Consider the following 23,779-nt stretch of genomic DNA (forward strand, 5'->3'; position numbering starts at 1 on the left):
TGTTGCGTGTGACGATTAAGAGTAACTAGAGAAACCTGTGCTGAGATTAGCCGTCATTTACAGTGTATTGATGAAGGCAGTGGCTGTCTCCTTATTTTGTGCTTTTGCTGAGAATATAGATCTTGTTTGTGAAACTGTGTTGTGTCCTTCTTACCACCAAACAGTACATATTACAGTATTTGCGAAGGATAATATGGAATGTAACATCCCCTGAGCAGTCCAATCCGATTGCCAGCCCATTAGGTACACGGTCACATTAATAAATTATCTAAATTTGGGCTGCTATTCAGATCCGCGAACGAGCGGATAAAATAATAATAAAAGAGGGACTGTTACACCCTTGGCTTACCGTGAAAGGACAAGTGCAATTTTCGGACGAATCGTAATGAACAATAGGTAATTTACCTTGTTTAACGCCGGAAAACTAATTTTTCAATGTGGAATCGGGACAGTGCATGAACGATAAAATCGCGATAAGGAACAGTGCATTTTTTGAACAATACGAAGTAATAATATCTCACGATTGTGACTAAACTGTTTTTCTTGCCATATTAAATAGAACAATAGCGTCAATAAACTGTGTTGTAAAGTGCAAATGCGAAAATCCGTGCGAAAAACTGTGAAAAGTGGACGCTAAAGAAAGACACGTGTGAACAGTAAAATAGCAAAACGAGCCAAGATTTCGTCACAAAAGTTGTTAGAAAGGTGTTTAGGGATAACATGTTGACGGAAATTGCTTTTTGAACGGTGAAAATCGGACGGTTTCGTGTGGACCCATAAACTGGTAGGCTGACGATAATGTATTGTGGCGACGCAATTAGTGAGCGACGTCACGCAGAGCCACGTAGCAGTTGCACCAAAGAGCTTCAATCCGCGAGGTGATTTCACACGACACCACGGCGAGCGACGCGACTTCGAGATACCGAGCGCAATCCCGACATCTAGCGGCCGAACTACAAACTACGCCCGCCTACAGTGCCACGGAGCGACGCAACTTCGAGACAACGAGCGCAGTTCCGGCATCTAGCAGCCGAACTACGAACTACGCCCGCCTGCAGCGCCACGGAGCGGCCGACGGGGAACTACGTCGCCTTGCAGCTGATATTCAACTTCACGCGAGCTCCAGCGGCGGCACAGCCACGCCCATCTCAAACGTCAAAACATCGCGACTCGCGGTAACGTCGGTTGGTGAGTGAAGACGACGGGTTAACATAACAGTAAATTGCAGTGTGCAGTATTCGCGATAAATAAACAATTTTTAACTGGTATTTACATTAGGAAAAATGCTCAATTGCAGTAATTTCAAAAAAAAGTTGTGAAACATACTCTGAAGTCTAGCATGCTTATTTATGCACACTGCATTGTATAAATGGTAGTTGTTTTGGTAATTTTGCATTTTTAGATTTTGTGAGTGTTGTGATTATCTTGTTTAAAACATTTTTACATAAACTGTGTATGTGGACATTGTTATTGAAAATTTAGGTTTGTGAGAGCTGTTATGTTCAGTACTCAGGCATGTTGTATCATTTTGGGAACTAAATGAAAGGATTGCAGGTACTGTTTGATTAGTTTCATGGTAATTAGGAGTGTTTTGGGTTATTGGAGGTTATTTTGTATTACTTGCCTGGGCATTAAAAATAAACCAAACATGTCTTCTGAAGATAGGCAGGTCTGTGAGGCAGTAGTTGAAAGGAAAGGGATAGGACAGGAAGATAGAGATGATTCAGGAATTAGTGATTGTGGATTGTCATTAGGGAGCCCATCAGCACATTCAACTAGTTATCCTGAGACACCGGGACAAACGATGAGAGCTAGGCCAGTTTCAGAGGATGCCGATATACGGTCGATGTTAGTAGAGTTGCTAAAAAGTATACGAGAAACCAACGCATCGTTAAAGGAAGAATTCCGAAAAACTAAAGAAAGTTACAAGTCATTAGAGAAGGGTTTACAAGAAAGGGAAGAAATAGTACGAAAATTCGGAAAATCATTAAAGGAAGACTTACAAGAAACTATAGTACAAGAAATCAGAACTTCGTACACAAAGACGGAATGTAATCTGAGGAAAGAAATACAGGAGTTACCAAAACGACTGAAGATGAACGTCGACGAGAGAGAGAGTAAGCTACAGAAAAATATAGACCAGATCCAAGGAGACGTGGAGAAGATGGAAGGAAGGTTAACAGAGAAGATAGAAGAAGATGTTGAAGAAACTAAAACCGAATTGGGAGAAAAGATCACCGAGGTGACGCAGATGCAGAAACAATGCAACGAGGTAGTTAAGGAGATAGGAGATAGGCAAAACCAATTGCCTGTCAGTCTGAGAAATGTTGTAGCCATGCAGCGAGAAGAGGGTAACCAGAGGGGTGCAATCGAAGGTGAGGACTTCACTTGTGGAATCAAGAGGAAGAAAGGGACTATGAATTATGATCAGTTTGGAGGAGAATTATTGAAGAAATGCTGGCCCAAAAGTCGTTAGTGTGCAGCACTTGAGGACCCACTACGATGCAGACCACTTAGTAATTGGAAAGGAACGTCGGAAGAATTTGCCAAACATTCGTGGAAATGGAACGAGACTTTGGAACAACCCCTGAGTGACAACGTAATGGTATCTGCGATAAAAGGAAGATTGAATCAGAAAAGGTGAGGAACCGTATCTAGGAGCCTAATCAAAGGTAGAGAGGCCTTAATGAAGATACTGGAGCAGTTGGAGTCTATTAGATCACAGAAATACAAGCAAGCTAATGATCGAAACAGAGAAGGGAGTAATGACCCAAGGATTCATATTAATCATTCGTCTGATTTCCGAGGAAGAGGCGGAGGAACCGAAAAACCGAAGGACACTCCAGGTGAGGTCCGGTCAAGGGTGAGGGTTATAAGGACCCGAATAAACCTGCTAAGACATGGTTAGGACATTTAGCTGTAAAATGGACTTTTGAAAGAGGGAAAGGTTTCTTTACATTGTGTTTTGTGATATATTACAATTAGAGTTGCATATTTCATGTTAAAGACTATCTAAGAATGAATATAAAACCTGTAATAGCTAAATGGTAGTGTAGTATTCATATGTTCTGTGTTTAGATAATAATATTTGAGTATATATGCTGTGTGTGTTGTCATTTTGATATTGGACTAGAGAGGACTATTGCTGGTTGAAAAAAAAAAAAAAATTGTAATATTGGACAATACCATTTATGTGATGTAATAACCTCTTGTAGAAATTGTTGTGGAGGCAGCCCACTACCGGAGTCCAGGACTATCTTGACAAATTGTAAATTCATTAATTATTTGTATTGTATGTACTGTTTAAATGTAGCCATGTTTTAAATCCCTTGCCGATTCTTTTTCGCCTGCGGTTCAAAAGAAGTTTTTGAGGGCGGGGATGTAAGGGGTCCGCAGGCCCTTACTACTAAGTTTGCGCTCACACAGGTCGACAGGGCAACTATCGAGTAGTGTGTGCAGGTCGCGAGAGCTAGAGGGGGTTCACCGGAGTGCCGAGTGCTGCTTGGGTAGATTCCCGCGAGGCGGGAAGAACTGGGCGGAGAGCAGTAGAGTTAGAGTTGAGATGTGCTGAAGCCAGGGTGTGGTAGGTTCCCGCGAGGCGGGCAGAGCTGTGCAGAAGCCAGCAGTTGAGTTAATGCAAATTATCGACAAAGGGAGTGGCCATCGCCGCGGTTTAACCCCTTTGTGTTAGTATTATACGGGAAAGTGAGAAAGTTTAATTATAGAGTGATTTCAGTGATATTAAGTGCCGATATTGAACTTCCGCGTCTACCGCGCCGGCATTACTTGGATTACAGTGATTGGATATTGCGTGTGACGATTAAGAGTAACTAGGGAAACCTGTGCTGAGATTAGCCGTCATTTACAGTGTATTGACGAAGGCAGTGGCTGTCTCCTTATTTTGTGCTTTTGCTGAGAATATAGATCTTGTTTGTGAAACTGTGTTGTGTCCTTCTTACCACCAAACAGTACATATTACAGTATTTGCGAAGGATAATATGGAATGTAACATCCCCTGAGCAGTCCAATCCGATTGCCAGCCCATTAGGTACACGGTCACATTAATAAATTATCTAAATTTGGGCTGCTATTCAGATCCGCGAACGAGCGGATAAAATAATAATAAAAGAGGGTCTGTTACAGTATGCAGGATACTGGAAGATTACCATAATAATAATAATAATAATAAATTTCAAGAATACAAGAAAGAAAATGAATTTTTTGCTATGCAGTGTAATGTGTGGTGTTTTGAAACTTACTTGAAAATGAAAACTGGACTGAGACTTGAACCAAGAATCTTTCCTTTCACATGCAATTTTCTTACTGACTGAGGTACCCAGGTACAATCTCTGACCTGCTCTCACTGCTCTACTTCCACCAGTGTCTTTTTCCTATCACCCAGACTTCATGGAAGTTCTCATACATACCTTGCAGGACTAGCTCTCTTGGAAGGAAAGATATTGTAGAGAAATGGTTTACCGCACTCTTGAAGATTATTTCCAGAATGAATTTTTCCGCCTACAGTGGAGTGTGCACTGTTTTGAAACTTCCTGTCTGCAGATTTTTTAGTCTCACGTTGACAAACTGGGAAAATTACTATTTATTATCAGAAATGATACTAAATTTACTGCAAAACCAGCTAAGGATCTCTGGAAACTGCTGAACACAGATAATTTGCAAGCACAAAAATTATGTTGTATCAGATTTGTTAGAAGATTTTCACATAATAAGGATCACTGAGCATAATGTAGTTATATCAGAAATGATCACCAAGGCACATAATACTACTAAAAATAATTATAAAATTACATGTTCCAAGAAATTCATAGACAGGCACAATGAATTGGAACTCAAACATTTAATTGTGAGAGGGTTTAATGCAGAGACATATGTTTGGCCATAAGATTTTAGGGTATAGAGTTGTAATATCAAGCATGTTAGCACATGAGTAAAGTATACAGGGTGTACATAAAGTCCGGGAACACTTTCAAATTATTTATTGCACAAGAACTAAACATTGTACAGATGTCATACATATTGCATTTTGAAGAGATATGCGAACTATGAGTGACCCGGCAGGCGTCAATATGGTAATCAAATTTTTACCATATCCGTCCCAGCATAGCATCATCGGCTGTGGCAGTCGCTTCCCCTATTCTCTCCCAGAGCTCTGCTGCATCGTGTGGTAGAGGCGGCACATACACTAGATCTTTAATGTGTCCCCACAGAAAAAAAGTCACATGGAGTGAGATCTGGTGATCGGGGAGGGCATTTCATGAAACAGCTGTCCCCTTCTCTAACACGGCCGAGCCATCGATGCGGCAGCTCCCCGTTCAGGTAACCACAAATTTCACGATGAAAATGGGGTGGAGCCCCATTCTGCTGAAAGATGAATGGAGAGTCCCATTTGCATTTGAGACATCAGCCATTGCTGCAACATGTCCAAGTAGGAATATCCAGTGACAGTGCTCTTCGTGAAGAAGAATGGCCAGTACAGTTTTCGATGTGATAAGGCACAAAAAACTTTTACCTTTGGGGAATCATGCCCAAATAGAATGCATTCATGTGGATGCTTTGTACCCCAGATTCGACAATTATGCCTGTTCACTTTCCCATTAGTGTGGAAAGTGGCTTCGTCGCTAAAAATTAAGCAGTTAACAATGCCATCCCCATCCTCATTCAATTGTTGCAACTGCAAACAGAACTCAAAATGCTCGTCTTTGTTGTCATCATTGAGCTTCTGTACTAGCTCAAATTTGAATGGTTTCGTAGAAAGTTTCTGTTGCAGCACTTTCTACACTGTCATTGGGGCCATTTTGAGTTCATGGGATGCATGATACATTGGTTTCTTTGGGCTCCTTATGAACGTTGCTTGTACATGCTCCATATTCACTTCACTCACACTGGGACGTCTGCTGCTCTTTTCCGGGCACAAGCAACCCGTCGTAACGAATTTGTTGTGTCGATGCTAAATGGTCTTCCTTGTTGGTGGCTTCTTACTGTTCTTGGTTCTAAATATCCATTAAACAGCTGTAGCACACTTGTTTTTGTCAAACTACAACATGCAGAAAGCTCACTCCGCACCTGAACTCACCATGTTTGTGACTAGCGCTGACGATCATCAAATTACCAAATTACGCTGTTGTATATATGAAAAAAAACTTTAAGGTTTCTCTTCAAAATGACATATGTATGATATCTGTACAATGTTTGGTTCTTGTGCAATAATAACTGAAAGTCCTCCCAGACTTTATGTACATCCTGTATTATTGAGCTTGGTAAAAATATCGTGTTTTGCAAAGGGAGTGGTCAATGTTTGCTATGTTCAATGCAATTTACTAAAGCTTGGTTGTGAAAGCTCTACCAAAGAGAATGTTTAAGGGACCTACAAAGACAGTTTTAAAAGGAAACAAAAACCTTAATACAAATTTTATAAGAAATTAAATCAGTTTTGATCCTTTCATAGATGTTTAGATTTCACTTTTTTTGGCTTTGAGAAGAGTATGTCTCTAAATTTATTTCCTCTTTTAATAATCTAATGTTCAGGAGTAATGGCCCATTTAGCGTTAATTTCTGTTATGGTTCATGTCCATTGAAAACATCTTGAACTTCTTCCTGTGTTCAGTTACTGAGTAGACACCTTTGCTTCCAGCCTAAATCAAATGTTAAGTTTTCATAGTATAATTGCAGTAATGAGTTCTGAAACAAACTTGGCAAACTCTGTAGAAAACAGTGCAGTTGACTGCAAAGGTTTTTGTGATGACATTATCCAGTAATTTCTTTTTGGTTTATGAGGATTTTGCAGCTTTCAACAGGATACTGAAGTACATTTGTTTTCCAAGTGTTCAAGCAAATAAAATGCGTGTTGCACCATGCTGAAGACATAGCTGGCCTAAGGGTACCATGAAATAAAAATGTTCCCTGTGTTAGTGGCAATAATTATGTGAAAACATACGATTTGTATGGTTTTAGAGCATGATAATGTCTCAATTAATATACTACATTAATTGGCTGATGATGATCCCATTCAAGCAATGCCAAAATACTTCTGTTCATTTAAGAGGATATAAAATGTAAGACTGGCAATAGCAGGAATAACTTTGCTGAATAAGAGAAATGTCAGAAAATACATTGTTTTCAATAAATTTGATATAGTGTCTAATTTTCCCAGTCCACAATCACCAATCACAAATCTCCTGCAACTGACCCCTGTCAGTTGCTAATTAGTGAAACAGGAAATCACCACAGTAGGACAAGTTTGTGTGACGCCACTCGGCATTGTTGCCAAATTTATTCAAGATGGCGGCGTGTTGACTTGTCAACAGCGCATGACGTCACCCACGATGGCGGCTTTTGGCGGGAAAATAGGCCAATATGGCTACTCCCGCTAACCTAATCCCCAGAAAAAATGGCGGGAATTTTTAATTTTGGCGGGAAAATAGGTCAATATGGCTACGTCCACTTACCTAACCCTCAAGAAAATTGGCGCCAAATTCGTATTCCAACAAGATAATGCATGCAAATCCGTACTTGTCATTGTTATTATTCATTATTATGGATTATCATTTACTAACATTCATTATCATTTATTATTATTTATATCATGCACGTGTGTATGCAGTCCAACAGTGTTAGTTCATACCCCTGCCACCATAGAGCGCCACTGTGACGTCATTCAAGAAGGCGGATTTTGGCGGGAAGAAAACCAATTGGGCTATCTCCACTAACCAAACCCCTCCAGAAAAAATTTGCGCCAAATTCAAATTCCAACACGATAATGGCTGCAAAAACCGTACTCGTCTTTATTATTATTCATTATTATTTATTATCATTCATCATTTATTATTACTGGTCTACCTCCACTAGAAAATTGCACCAAGTTCAAATTCTTACACTATAATGTCTCGTAAACTACTTATATTTTTTATTATTTATTATTATTTATTCAAGATGTCCAATTTTCGTGGCGAGAAAGCCATTTGTGTTACATCCATAACAAAAATCTATCACAAGTTCAAATCCCAACACCATAATCGATCACACGTATGAAATAGTCCACATCCTATGAGCTTTCGTGCTCACTTATTTTTTTTTCACTGCTAACCTATCAAAATCACGTCAAATAATAAAGTGTACGTATAATAACCTAAGTCACGTCCTTTGATTTTGCAGGGGCAAAGGGACTGAAGTCTTTATTTCAAGCAGTACAGTCATCACTTGTTCTCCAACAGAATCAGTACTCATCTTCGAGATTGCAGCAACATCTGGTGCAATCGCCACAACATCCGCGCTCCAACTGAATTAGTTCAAATTGTCGCCATCCCCTGGCCCCACCGGGCAGTGTGCGGGCCGTTGCCATCGGCGGTCACGTGAGGCGGCTGCTTGCGCGCTGGACTGGCGGCGCGCTGAGGCCAGCGCGCGCTAGCTGCTGGACCAGCGATCGCTCCCACGTCGTAAACATGTTTTCACTGGACATGCTGGAATTTGCCAAGGTTGACGTTACAATGGTCTGTTCACCACGTGTATTCGTCACCTCTGCACGTTTCCCACCAAAATTGTTTGCCTGGGAGCGGAATCACACAGCGGTTGGCTGTTCGGCTTAGCACGTGGTATGACAAAGAACGCTCTGCCACGCTTTTGGTGCGAAAGTTGTTTTCCTGGACACGTTCGAACCTGTCGATGCCAACCGTTCGCGATCCACCATGTGTCTTTGTGCGATCGAGAACGCCATGCTACACTTTTGGAATAAAGTTTGCTTGAGAGTCGAATCCGCCATGACTATAGAACAGCACGTTTGGTCGCCACGAGACCCCTCGCTATGTTAATTGATCACGCATGTCTCATTATTCAATCCACATAATCCCACTGCCTAATCCAAAATCGTCCCGAAAAACACATGCCCGTATACGTGAGCCATCGCTATCGCCAATTTAATCTAACGCAAAGTTCTCAACTCAAATCCCTATTCAAACAAAAGTAGGAACTCACTCAATATAGCGCCCTCCTACCTGCAAGTGAATTTAAATCAAACTTCTCAACTCAAACCCCTGTCTTCAGAAAATAAGAACTCACCCAAATTCTATATTGGCCCTCAAATACTTGACCTTCTCTTTATTCACACAAAATTCTCTCTTGACCAAGAAAAAAAAATTGCCAACAATATTCATCTCCAGACTTTCTAAATCATTTCCCTCTGCGCTTGCTAACGCCTTTCTTAACACCATCAACCTCCAATTACACTTATATAACATACGTTTTAATAATAAATGCTGTCTGTGACATCACAAAGACGTGTAGCTGTTAACATGTGATTGTTACACTGGCTGTGAAGCCAGTTTATTTGCTGTGTTTACAGACTGAAGATATGTGACTTCATCATGATCTTTACAGTCTTATTAATTGCTCCATTATTCCATTTTCAAGTATGTCTAGAGTGATGTGATGTCCATATTGAATCATTAGTGGACCGCTTTATTAAGATCGTAAATGATGTCAAGATGTTGAAATTAAATGTTAGTTATGATGTGATAGCAGTTTGACAGTTCCGTTCTTACGATGCTCTAGTGTGTGTGTGTGTGTGTGTGTGTGTGTGAGAGAGAGAGAGAGAGAGAGAGAGAGAGAGAGAGGTTACTCATAGCAAAAGGTGGCGGTTGGTATTGCTTGAAAGAGCTGAAATATAAATTTATAAGTAATGATGGTGTCCTGGTATTACTAAAAACAAAAAAGAAAATAATTTGTTTCTAAAAATGACAAAAAATAAATAAAGCAATACTAAAATGAAAAGCCTCTTACATTTTTCTTCTCACCATGAGCTGTTTTTTGCACACAGACATGTGTAACTGAGGCACGTATTGGAAGAAGAACCCATCCAAACTAATGAACTAAAACGAGTTATACTTCCATGTGACACAGCTATTGCTGTAATAGAACTGCTGAGAAGGAGGACACTAGTAGTTTACTCACATGGACAATGAACTGCACTGTACTTTTCCAGGAACACAATTGAGGAAATTTTGAAGCTAGCTGTATGAGAAATTATTACTTATTTGGAGGAATATAAGTACTCAGTTTTCCCTTGCTCTATTTGTGAGTGAAACAGTAAGGGAAATGATTAGTAGTGGTACAACATGCCATTCGCCATGCACCGTATGGTGGCTTACAGTGTGTGTATGTAAAAACAGATAAAGAAGAACCAAGTAAAGAATCTGTACAGAGTCACTGAAATGAGGATTACAAGTTTCAAAGATCGTACTTATCTAAATGAAATATTAATAGTAGGTCAGCATAAACAGTGCACTGCTTAGGCATCCCAGTTTTAATTTTAGATACATAAGAGAAAAATGATATAGTTTGAGAAGAAAAACGTAGCCTGTAAAAGGGAAAGGAAAGTGCCATAAGCTATGTGATGGTGATGCAGTTTTCCATGTTAGATATCCTTCATGCCATGTTAGTTAAATAATCAATTACATCAAATACCAAGACAAAATATGCTATATCCTGTATATTAGATGTTCTGCAGGAGTCTTAAGACACAAAGTGAAGACATTTCTAAGTCTAACTTGAGGGTATTGATTGTGAGCTGGACCTATAAACAGATGTTTAAAACACATATGTAGAGTGGAAAAGCTAACTGGTCTAAGTGTCAGATTTGGTTGGTTGGCACTTTTTTTCCTACAGTAATCTGCATTCTGATGCCAGTACAGAACTATATGATTGAAGTAGAAAGTCATTTCCATTTTCATCCTATAAGGCACCAAAAGATGGCGCCACCACTATGTGCAGAGGTACTTTGCACTATCAAGATCTAAGTGCCACAGCATGAACGAATGCCAGCTTTTGTATGAAATCTATCTTGCACTGTAATGTGGTTTTCTGCTCTTTCAGTTTATTATTTTACTAAGATCTGTGTGTTTTGTAAGATGGATGTCGAAGCTTTTAGTTCATCAGAAAGTGTGAAAAAGAAACAGAAAAGAAAGCTTGTACAAGAATTCAGAGTTGTTGCGAAACCCTACATTACTTAAGAAACTGTCAATAAGAAAGTGGCAAAATGAGATGGCTTCCTGAATGTCAGGAGTCCTGAATATCTTACACCTCACAAGTTAAAGCCATAACCTTTGTGTGTAGTGTGACAATTGCGCAGTCAGTTGGAGAGCAGAATCATTTTGTTTTACGTATTTGTCACTAATGGTTTCTTTGACACCATAAAACACAGGTTTCTTATGGGTGAATGCAGTGGTATAACTTTTGCTCTGATTAAGAAACATCCAAAATGTTCTGTAGTTCCAAATGTGGAAGGCCTTAAAAATATCATTATTTCTGCTAGGCCAGCTCGGCCCCACAAGGTTATAAATATGGCAGGAAAAACTTCATGAATTTGATAGTGCTTCAAGAAAATACATCTTGAGGATTACTATTAACCCTGATTCATGGTTGTGTATCAGAGAAGGAAATCCAGGAGTCTATATGAAGAAAAGCTATAGTGACCTCCTGCAATGGGAGAAGAAGTTCATTCTGATACAATGGATCACTGTCGCATCATGTGAGATCAACAGAATTTTTGTGCTTATCTTCTGTAATACGATGGGGCGATACTGTACAAAGGAAAAGGATATTCACATTATGCTCGAAATTTTGAGCAAAGAGAAAAAGAAATTTTAATGCATTCAGTGTGTCTAACAACTTATTTAAGGGCTGAACTTAGATAACATTGGACAACTCAACATGGATGCAGATGTTAATTACTTTGAAAAATTATAAAAAGTTCCATTGGATCTAGTTATCTAAAAGTTGTTGCTGTACCTGACAAATATACAGACATATAAATATATGCAGATGTATTTAATGAGGATAGGACAGGTGGTCTCCTTTGGCTGTGCTGAAGGTTTCATTTTGGTATTTTGAAAAACTATAAAAAATAAAAATCAGAATGGCCTTCCAATCCTGAGGCCAGTGTCATAACAAATGCACTACCACATTTGGTATATTACCTAGTGTACAATGCTGTATTATTTATACTGGCTTTATTGTATGCGTAATATAATTAAAGAATTGTGGTGATAAGAAATACTTTTGAGACAGTAAACCCTCAAATGACTGGCATTTGTCTATTTATGAGGAAGAGATTTGAAAGATATTAATAAAGTATGAGTAATTTGAAAATAGAACTGATGGGTATCAAACAAACATTCATCTAATTTTTGTCATGTTTTGATGTCTACTACAGCCACTCTGTATGTTCCTAATCTAGTATATTATTAATTAAATTATTATACGAATAGTGATGATGTTGTTATGAAAGCCAATGGCTTCTGAGTTTGCATAATTTACTGATAATGTTTTTTTCAAATAGTAATGTAAGATAGTTTCTGAAGCTGTTGGTAATATTTATTCTTTGTGTTACAGCTTGTCTGTTCGTTGGACTGTTAGTATGGATAAGAGGCGTAAGTAATTCAAGATTATTCATTCATGGTTCACAGTTTTGCAAGACTGTTATTCAATATTTACACTTTAATTCTGTAGTCATCATTTTCTTAAAAAATTACATTATCAGAAAGTAGTACTAGAATTTTATTTATTTTTTGTTTTGAAATATGGTTATAGCTATAATTTTTAAAAAAAGAGAGCTGCATATAACTCCCACATCTCTTTGCATCTAAGAATCTTGTTTTCATACCACTTCTGCAATAGTCTATGCATGGATGGAAACAATTTATTAAAGATGTCTCACTTTGCGAAGTCCTTGCTGTCTCTGTAGATGACAGTAGAGCGTTTTTGATGGTACAGTAAAAACTGGTGACCATCTTTGGCTGCAGATAAATATTTCTTTCCCATGGCTGAAGCGTTATTTGTAGACAATGTGGAAATACATATACATCTGAGGAGACATTAAAATATTTCTGGATGGTTGTATCAATTTGAGATAAGGAACTCTGTCCCAGAAAAAAAACACCAGATCAAAAGTTATAAGTAAAATCAGAAAATTTCAAATATATTGGTCTTTTATTGATGATAGAAATCCAAGTAGAGAATTTCAATTGTATTGTTGGTTTGCTGGTGACAATAGAAATCCAGGTAGACAGACTTTTTAACAGTTTTATTTATCTGCAAAATTTTCACAATGTATTACATTCCCAACAGTTGTTCAAAGTGGCGTCATTCTCCTTCTGTGTTGTAATAGGTTATTGTGTCAGACTCGAACAGTGCTGGTGTTGTTTGAACAATGTCACAGGTAGTGAGAGTTCTTGACAGTGGTTCCTCTTTAGCACAGTACACAAGACTTTTCATACGAGTTTACAAGAAGAAATCAAATGGAGTCAGGTCATGTGAAAAAGCTGACAATGAAACAGGACCTCCTCATCTACTTCATCTTTCAGGGAATATCTGCTGAATAAGATGTTCAAAATAAGGTGTGGCTCCATCATGTTGGAGCCACATACATGTGTGATATCCTCCAACAATGAGAGGAATTTGTGTATCGGAAACCCGGGGTCTTCTGGTGTAGTTGATATGGGTACACATTGACTATTGATTCCCTTATGTTCAATGACTTCTTTTCACAGTTGTGTTGTGGAGATGGCCAAATGATTTAGGCAAGATATATGTATGGTGCATAAAGTGGTAATTGACTCTATATAGTAAAATGTCAGGTCATCCACACGAGCACTAAAAGGAATCTGTTAAATTTTGGCTGCATGATAAATCACACAAAGCTAAAGCCTACCAGTTCAGCTAAATATGTAGGGATTACAAATGCAAATGACTTAAGTCGAAACAGTCACACAGATAATGTTGTGGGGAAAGTGAACCAAAGGCTGTGTTTTGTTGGCAGAACATGTAGAAGATGCAACAGGTCTGTTAAAGAGACTGCTTATATTATGCTTGTCTGTCTTTGGTGGAGGACATAGGAAAAGTTCGAAGAAGGACAGACCATTTTGTATTATCAAGAAATAGGAGAGAGAATGTCACAGATATGATACACAAGCTGGGGTAATAATTATTAAAACCAAGAAATTTTTTGATTGGTGATTTATTTGGATGTAAATATGCAACCAGTCACTTTTTATATATTTTTTATATGATTTATTGTACCATTAATTAGTTTTCAAGCCACTGCAGTCCCATCATCAGATGGGGGTGTTAGAGGAACACTATCTGGACCTTGTGCAGCTAGATGCTGGGGTGGTGGTGTTGGTGGCGAAAAAGATGAAAATTTACGTAGTTATTGATAATGAGAACTTTATGGCAGCAAGAGAGGGGAAGAAAACCAATGTGCACTCCGTGTGCATACCAGGGGGAGTCATTCCAGATGTGGAAAGGGTCCTTCCGGATGCCATGAAGGGTACAGGGTCCACCCATCTGCAGGTGGTCGCTCATGTCGGCACCAATAGTGTGTGTCACTATGGATCGGAGGAAATCCTCTCTGGCTTCCGGCTGCTATCTGATTTGGTGAAGACTGCCAGTCTCGCTAGCGGGATGAAAGCAGAGCTCACCATCTGCAGCATCGTCGACAGGACTGACTGCGGACCTTTGGTACAGAGCTGAGTGGAGGGTCTGAATCAGAGGCTGAGACGGTTCTGCGTCTGTGTAGGCTGCAGATTCCTCGACTTGCGCCATAGGGTGGTGGGGTTTCGGGTTCCGCTGGATAGGTCAGGAGTCCATTACACACAGCAGGCGGCTACACGGGTAGCAGGTGTTGTGTGGCGTGGATTGGGCGTTTTTTTTTTTTTTTTTTGGGTTAGATGGCCCCGGGCAAGTACAGAAAGGGCAACAGCCTCAAAGGGTGCGGGGCAAAGTCAGGACATGCGGGGACCAAGCAGCAATCGGCATTGTAATTGTAAACTGTCGAAGCTGCATTGGTAAAGTACCGGAACTTCAAGTGCTGATAGAAAGCACCGAAGCTGAAATCGTTGTAGGTACGGAAAGCTGGCTAAAGCCAGAGATAAATTCTGCCGAAATTTTCACAAAGGCACAGACGGTGTTTAGAAAGGATAGATTGCATGCAACTGGTGGTGGCGTGTTTGTCACTGTTTATCCTGTAGTGAAGTAGAAGTGGATAGTTCCTGTGAATTATTATGGGTGGAGGTTACACTCAACAACCGAGCTAGGTTAATAATTGGCTCCTTTTACCGACCTCCCAACTCAGCAGCATTAGTGGTAGAACAACTAAGAGAAAATCTGGAATACATTTCACATAAATTTTCTCAACATGTTATAGTCTTAGGTGGAGAATTCAGTTTACCAGATATAGACTGGGACACTCAGATGTTTAGGACGGGTGGTAGGGACAGAACATCGAGTGACATTATACTGAGTGCACTATCTGAAAATTACCACGAGTAATTAAACAGAGAACCGACTCATGGAGATAACATCTTGGACCTACTGATAACAAACAGACCCGAACTTTTCGACTCTGTAAGCATGAACAGGGAGTCAGTGATCATAAGGCCATTGCAGCATCCCTGAATAGGGAAGTAAATAGGAATATAAAAAAAGGGAAGAAGGTTTATCTGTTTAGCAAGAGTAATAGAAGGCAGATTTCAGACTACCTAACAGATCAAAAGGAAAATTTCTGTTCCGACACTGACAATGTTGAGTGTTTATGGAAAAAGTTCAAGGCAATCATAAAATGCGTTTTAGACAGGTACGTGCCTAGTAAAACTGCGAGGGATGGGAAAAACCCACCGTGGTTCAACAACAAAGTTAGGAAACTACTGCGGAAGCAAAGAGCGCTTCACTGCAAGTTTAAACGCAGCCAAAACCTCTCAGACAAACAGAAGCTAAACGATATCAAAGTTAGTGTAAGGAGGGCTATGCGTGAAGCATTCAGTGAATTCGAAAGTAAAATTCTATGTACCGACTTGACAGAAAATCCTAGAAGTTCTGGTCTTACGTTAAATCAGTAAGTGGCTCGAAACAGCATATCCAGACACTCCGGGATGATGATGGCATTGAAACAGAGGATGACACGTGTAAAGCTGAAATACTAAACACCTTTTTCCAAAGCTGTTTCACAGAGGAAGACCGCACTGCAGTTCCTTCTCTAAATCCTCGCACAAACGAAAAAATGGCTGACATCGAAATAAGTGTCCAAGGAATAGAAAAGCAACTGGAATCACTCAACAGAGGAAAGTCCACTGGACCTGACGGGATACCAATTCGATTCTACACAGAGTACGCGAAAGAACTTGCCCCCCTTCTAACAGCCGTGTACCGCAAGTCTCTAGAGGAACAGAAGATTTCAAATGATTGGAAAAGAGCACAGGTGGTCCCAGTCTTCAAGAAGGATCGTCGAGCAGATGCGCAAAACTGTAGACCTATATCTCTGACGTTGATCTGTTGTAGAATTTTAGAACATGTTTTTTGCTCGCGTATCATGTCGTTTCTGTAAACCAGAATCTACTCTGTAGGAATCAACATGGATTCTGGAAACAGCGATCATGTGAGACCCAACTTGCTTTATTTGTTCATAAGACCCAGAAAATATTAGATACAGGCTCCCAGGTAGATGCCATTTTCCTTGACTTCGAGAAGGCGTTCGATACAGTGCCGCACTGTTGCCTGATAAACAAAGTAAGAGCCTACGGAATATCAGACCAGCTGTGTGGCTGGATTGAAGAGTTTTTAGCAAACAGAACACAGCATGTTGTTTTCAATGGAGAGACGTCTACAGACATTAAAATAACCTCTGACGTGCCACAGGGGAGTGTTATGGGACCATTGCTTTTCACAATATATGTAAATGACCTAGTAGATAGTGTCTGAAGTTCCATGCGGCTTTTCGCGGATGATGCTGTAGTATACAGGGAAGTTACAGCATTAGAAAATTGCAGTGAAATGCAGGAAGATCCGCAGCGGATAGGCACTTGGTGCAGGGATTGGCAACTGACCCTTACCATAGACAAATGTAATGTATTGCGAATACATAGAAAGAAGGATCCCTTATTGTATGATTATGTGATAGCGGAACAAAGACTGGTAGCAGTTACTTCTGTAAAACATCTGGGAGTATGCGTGCAGAACGATTTGAAGTGGAATGATCATATAAAACTAATTGTTGGTAAGGCGGGTACCAGGTTGAGATTCATTGGGAGAGTACTTAGAAAACGTAGTCCATCAACAAAGGAGGTGGCTTACAGAACACTCGTTCGACCTATACTTGAGTATTGCTCATCAGTGTGGGATCCGTACCAGGTCGGGTTGACGGAGGAGATAGAGAAGATCCAAAGAAGAGCGACGCGTTTCGTCACAGGATTATTTGGTAAGCATGATAGCGTTACGGAGATGTTTAGCAAACTCAAGTGGCAGGCTCTGCAAGAGAGGCGCTCTGCATCGCAGTGTAGCTTGCTGTCCAGGTTTCGAGAAGGTGCGTTTCTGGATGAGGTATCAAATATATTGCTTCCCCCTACTTATACTTCCCGAGGAGATCACTAATGTAAAATTAGAGAGATTCGAGCGTGCATGGGGGCTTTCCGGCAGTCGTTCTTCCCGCGAACCATACGCGACTGGAACAGGAAAGGGAGGTAATGACAGTGGCATGTAAAGAGCCCTCTGCCACACACCTTTGGGTGGCTTGCGGAGTATAAATGTAGATGTAGATGTATGAAAAAACTTTTTTTTAGTTGCTTACAGTGCACTGTTTGCTAATATCCATGGCAAATCCATTCCCATAATACATGTGTAAGTGGACAGTGTACATTATGGGAACATATTTACCATGGTGCCATGGATTTCATGTAGCAGTGCACTGTAAGTTGCCAAAATAGAACAACGTTTTATTTCATGAACTTTTCACTATCAATAACTTTATAAATTACCATCATTTTTGCCAGCACCATCACCTCAGTGTTTCGTAGCACATGGTCCAGATAATGTTCCTGTAACACCTCCATCTGGTGATGAGCCTTTAGTGGCTTTCAAACTAGTTAACGGTACAATAAATGATATAAAGACCCAAAAAAGTGGCTGGTTGCATATTTATACCCAAATAAATCTTCAGTTTAAATCACAGTTGCAGTTCGTCATCCATAATGAATATACTGAAAAAAAGGCATTTTTTATTGTAGTAAGTTCTTTTCATGAAATTTCACCACCAACTATCTCCATTGAATGTGAACATGTTTTGTCCACACCAACATACATAGGGAGAAATGATCACCCTAATAAAATAAAAGAGATTGGAACTTACCCTGAAAGATTTACCATATTTACTCGAATCTAAGCCGCACTCGAATCTAAGCCGCACCTGAAAAATGAGACTCGAAATCAAGGAAAAAAAAATTTTCCCGAATCTAAGCCGCACCTGAAATTTGAGACTCGAAATTCAAGGGGGGAGAAAAGTTTTAGGCCACACCTACAAATCGAAACAAAGTTGGTCCATTGTAATATGAGTCACAATTTAGGTCTAATGAATGACGATACAGCTACAGTAGTTTGGTTCGAGTTGTAAGCTTAGCAGTTAAGCTTTACCAGGTAGCCATTGCTATGCGTCAGGTGCTCTGTCCTTATTTATACGGGTACCCTTCCTTTTTCACGTGCTTCGTCTGGTTTGAATTGATTGCTTATTTTTCTTTGATCTGATATGTGCCGTTCTCTTTGTTATAGGTGTTTACGTCACTCTAAGCTGAAAAACGCATTATTGTACTGTGTCATGCATTCTTTGTCGCATTCTGATAGTGAGTGTTTATGGCCTGTTGCCGCTCACGGCATGGCTTGCTTTTGTGCGTGCTACCGCCGCTTAAAAAAAAAAAAAAAAAAAAAAAAAAAAAAAAAAGAGGAATCGTCTCATTAGTGAAACAATGGCAAGCGACTGCAGTTTGTTGTTACTTACACTGCTGCTTTCCTTGATAATGATCAACAAGAACCAAATAATAGACTGTGTGTCATAGAAGATGTTCTGAACGAGAGTTTAGCAAAAAGTTTTCTCCGTTTGAAAATCTTTGCAGACGCCTCTTTAGTACATTACATTCTGCACAGAAATTAGAGTCATCTTGGATTTAAAAATCTAGTCAATTGCCGTGCTTCATTTCTGACTGTATCACTATTAGGCATAAGAATAATATGAATAGAAACATGACATGATATGTATATTCTTCCGCATTTGCTGTTGTCTCATTCTAGTTTAGTAGTTTATTAGGCAGGCAGGATTTAAGTGAGATAGCAGCAAACACGAAAGAATACGTGGCAAAATATTTATATTCGTATTATTCTTGTGGTGAAGAGAATACTGCATGTGATTCACAATTCATAAAAGTTCCTATTAGCAACCATCTCTTCTCACAGGTAGGAAAAAATTCAGAACGTAGAGTTGGCTGTATTGACAAACATCCCAAACAGTCTTGCCAGTCGGATTTGCGAAGTACTTGGAAATGCAGCTACATGGGAAAACAAGTGAGGCTTAGATTCAAGTAAATATGGTAAATGTTAGTTTTTCCAATGCACTGTATAAGAATGAAATGGTAGAGAAATGGCGTGAAAGTGTTTTGATGAACCCTCTGCCAGCACTTAAGTGTGTAATGCAGATGTAGATTGTAGATTCTCAGTGGTCTGTACATGACTGTTGTTACTATTTAGCATTCAGTATCTGCTGAAACAGATTTGTTCTGATAGAAAGGAAACTGGTGTTTCTATAGCATTGCAAAACTCATTGGCTTAACAGAAGTTAAAACTTGAACTTTCACCGTCATACCTTAGCTAAAGATCTTGCTGAAAACCCAAGGAAATTCTGGTCTTAAGTAAAATCGGTAAGCGGGTCGAAGACTTCCATCCAATCACTCACTGATCAGTCTGGCCTGGCAATGGAAGACAGCAAAACGAAAGCTGAAATTTTAAATTTAGCATTTGAGAAATCTTTCACGTAGGAGGATCGTACAAACATACCACCGTTTGAGTCTCGTACAGATCCCCATATGGAGGACATAGTGATAGACATCCCTGGAGTTGTGAAGCAGCTGAATGGGTTGAAAATAAATAAATCACCAGGTCCTGACGGGATTCCAATTCGGTTTTACAGAGTATTCTACTGCATTGGCTCCTTGCTTAGCTTGCATTTTTCGCGAATCTCTTGCCCAACGTTAAGTCCAAAGTGACTGGGAAAAAGCGCAGGTGACACCCATATATAATAAGGGTAGAAGGATGGATCCTCAAAATTACAGACCAATATCTTTAACATCGGTTTGTTGCAGGATTCTCGAACATATTCTCAGTTCGAATATAATGAATTTCCTTGAGACAGAGAAGTTGCTGTCCATGATATGATACAACACTGCTCATTACCCGCTATGACATGAGAGAACTGCATCAGGCAACACAGAAAAAATTAGAACTGACACTGAATAGGTTTTCTTCCAATGAACTATGTAATACTGATAAAACACAGGAACTAATTCTGGGTTTTCCTACACATGTGGAAAATTAATCAATTAAATTGTTAGGCTTTCGCACTGATTCAAAATGGAACTGGGAGGAGCATATAAGCCATTTCTGTAAGAGAATAGCAAGAGTATGCTATCTCATGTGGAAACTGACAGATGCATTCCCTGGTGAGTATCTGAAGGTTGCATATTTTGGCCTATTTCAATTGCATGTTTCCTGTGGCACACTGTTATGGTGATATTGCTGCTACGTCAGTGAAAAAAAGTTAAACCTAAGGCACGCTGTCATTCCCCCTTAATCAAACTCTAGAGTGTTGTTTATCTAGACATTTACACAGCATTGATTTATGTCAAAAGCAATGTAAGTGAGTTCAGTAACCGATATATCAAGACACAGACTCACAAAACTGCAAACACACACAAAATAACATGACTAAAACTTTCAATATCTGCTTGGACATTGCCCTATAATAATTCCAAAGTTAAGATATATGATTAGTTACTCAAACATCCATTTTACAAGATAGCCGAACTATTAGAAATACACGTGACTGGCATTTGCGTGTAAGGATATTTCTAAATGCTATGGAACAAAACTGTAAAGCGTCTACTGTAAAAATTATTGTTAATTGTATATTTAATGTTTGAACCTCTTCTGCTGTAAGTGGTCAGTGTGAATAAACTGAATACTGGGAAGACTTTTAATACCTGACCACTGTCTGATGCCTTCATATTGCAGGAAAGAAAGAAAAAGGAGGAAGTGTAGTTATTTTTGTCAAGTGTAAAGCAGTTGATGTACACAGTTTTTGTTTAAAGCAACAATTTGAAGCATGGGCCACTGAATGTTATATGAGTAATTATACCCTCTTAATTTTTGAAGTGGAATTTTATGTGCCCATTTGGCAGAGCAGTCCCAAATTAGTCTAGTGCGATGTTCATTTTGTTGATTTGTATTAACAGGGAGGGTAGAACACGAAAATTAACCAATCCTGTAGCAGTGACAGTGCCAGCCTGGTCTGTGTAGACTGCTACCGTCACACAGAAGTGCTGCAAGTAACTGCTGGAGTACTGGTTATTCTTCGTGTTTTGCTGTTTCTGTTAATATGCTTTGATAAAACAAATGATGTACTAGACTAACTTGGGACTGCTCTATTGATAGGATGCATAAAATTCTTATTTAAAAACCATTTTGTTTGTAAAGGGAAACAAACTGATGCATTCCATCAATGCTGGGTGTCATATGAAAGATGTGATGAGTAGGATTTGTTTGTACACATTGCAAAAACAAAATTGCAAATTTCTGCCAATATTCCAGAGAAAATGCACCTGATGATTTATAGGAGAGACACCAGGTATATAGGAGAGACACCCAGTATAGGACAATATCAGGGAATGTCAACCTCTTTCTGAAGCAGCTCAGCTCACTTTTGCTGCACCAATTTAATTATAAAAATCTTTTGTGATACTTGGAGATTTCAGTATCAACTTCCTAACACACAGTACTGGGAAGACAGACCTGGAACATGTGATGTACACCTGTAACCTCATCCCAGTGGTCAATTTTCCCACCAGGGTAACTTGGTAACTTGATATTTGAACATCCTAATTGACAACCTTTTTGTAGACGAAGGGAAACAGGGCACTATCATCATTAGTAAAATATTAAAGTAAATGGTCTCTCTGATCATGATGGTGATGGATGTACTAGTAATAATATGAATGCTTGCAAGAGTAAAACTGAGCCTCAGTGGAAGACAGTAGGGCCCATAAATGGTAATGCCATTAAGGCCACCAAAATAAAAAATTGTAGTCACATTTGTTCTAAAACAGATGTCAGTTCCAAATATAATCAGTTTAATAATGGAATTGCATCAATATTTGAAATTACCTTTCCAAAAAAGTTTACAAGAATCAACCCAAAGGAATCACAAAAGAATCATGGATCTGAAAGGGCGTAATACTATCTTGCAAAGAGAAATGCGAATTGTACATCACAGCAAAAAATGCAGGAAACCCCACCCAAATAAATAATTATAAAAAGTACTACAAAGTATTAAACAAAGTTATCAAACTATCAAAAAGTTTGTATTTTAGCTGGTAAATCAGTCAGTTCTGTAGTAAAATCAAAACAATCAGGTACATAATAAGGAGTGGGACAGGTCTCAAATGTGCCGCTAAACGAATAGACTTTGTTTTAAATAGTGAAGAAAAATGTATGAGTAACCAGGAGATAATTGCAAAAACTTTCAATGGCCATTTCGTAATTGCTGTTGAGCAGATAGGCTGCGGTGGCACCTTAGAAAGTGCCATGGAAATACTGAAGCACCATTTTTCCAATCCTGTAAGTAAGGTAAGTGTATCTCTGTAAATATCACATGCTGAGTTGCAGGTAAGCACAGTGAAAAAACTGTTACATGCTGAACTTTTGGCCAAAGCTTTCTTCAGAAAAGAAAAAGAAAAAGAAATCTGCTCCCTTCGGCCACTGCACTGTCATGTATGCATGAGATGCTCTTGCTTGAGTGAATGTGTGTGTGTGTTTTCATTTCTTTTTATTTATGAAGAAGGCTTTGGCTGGAAGCTCAGTGTACAACAGTCTTTTTGTTGTGCCTGTCTGCAACTCAGTGTGTCATCTTTACAGTGAGTAGCAAGCTATCTTTTCATATATATTGTAAGAATTATATTGTTACATTCCATCCTGGATTTTCCATTGTTTGTTTTCATAATACTGTTGATATTCCAACCTGGACTATCCATTGTTTGATAAGAGTATCTCCCATGACCAGAAATGAGGCAAAGAAAACCACTGCTTCACTAAAAAGCAGAGGGTCATCAGGTGTAGATAATATTTCCAGTAAACTACTGAAAACCTACTTTGATCAGGTACGCATAGTTTAGCCCACATATTTAATGCCTCTATGTATCAGGATGTTTTCTCAGATGGAATGAAGCTTGTTATAGTGAGGCCACATCACAAAAGATGTCCCACATTCGCAAAAGTCCTCAAGAAAGTGCTGCATTCCAGAATTGTGAGGCACCTCTAGTACTTTGACATTGTCAGTGATAGTTTTGGTTTCTGAAAAGGTATGTCCACATCCTGAGATAAAAAAAATGAAACCAGTTTTGATACTATGTGATCTTTCTAAGGCTTTGACTGTGTAGATCACTTTTCATCAAAGCTTGCCACCATGACATCAGAGGGGTAGTGGAAAACTGGCTAAAATTCTACCTCAAAGATAGGTAGCAGAAGGTAGTTCTCCATGAGAGTAGCAAAGCAGGTGAGGGGGTAGAGTCTAACTGGGACACTGTATTCCATGGAGTTCCTCAAGGATCTGCCCTTGTCTGCTGCTGTTTCTCATGTACATAAATGACTTTGCTTTATCAAACATGCAAGTTCACTAAGTTTGCTG

At 39.3% G+C, this 23,779-nt stretch overlaps 1 protein-coding gene across 1 annotated transcript in view; it reads left to right on the forward strand.

The window, feature by feature from the left end:
* LOC126249154 (uncharacterized) overlaps window positions 1–23,779 on the forward strand; it is a 325,728-nt gene that overhangs the window by 17,666 nt on the left and 284,283 nt on the right. Inside the window, exon 3 of the mRNA XM_049950809.1 lies at window positions 12,403–12,440. Within this exon, the coding sequence (XP_049806766.1) occupies window positions 12,403–12,440 (38 nt within the window). The remainder of the gene's footprint in view (window positions 1–12,402; window positions 12,441–23,779) is intronic.

This window comes from Schistocerca nitens, chromosome 3, assembly GCF_023898315.1.
Source record: "Schistocerca nitens isolate TAMUIC-IGC-003100 chromosome 3, iqSchNite1.1, whole genome shotgun sequence".
Taxonomy (NCBI): domain Eukaryota; kingdom Metazoa; phylum Arthropoda; class Insecta; order Orthoptera; family Acrididae; genus Schistocerca; species Schistocerca nitens.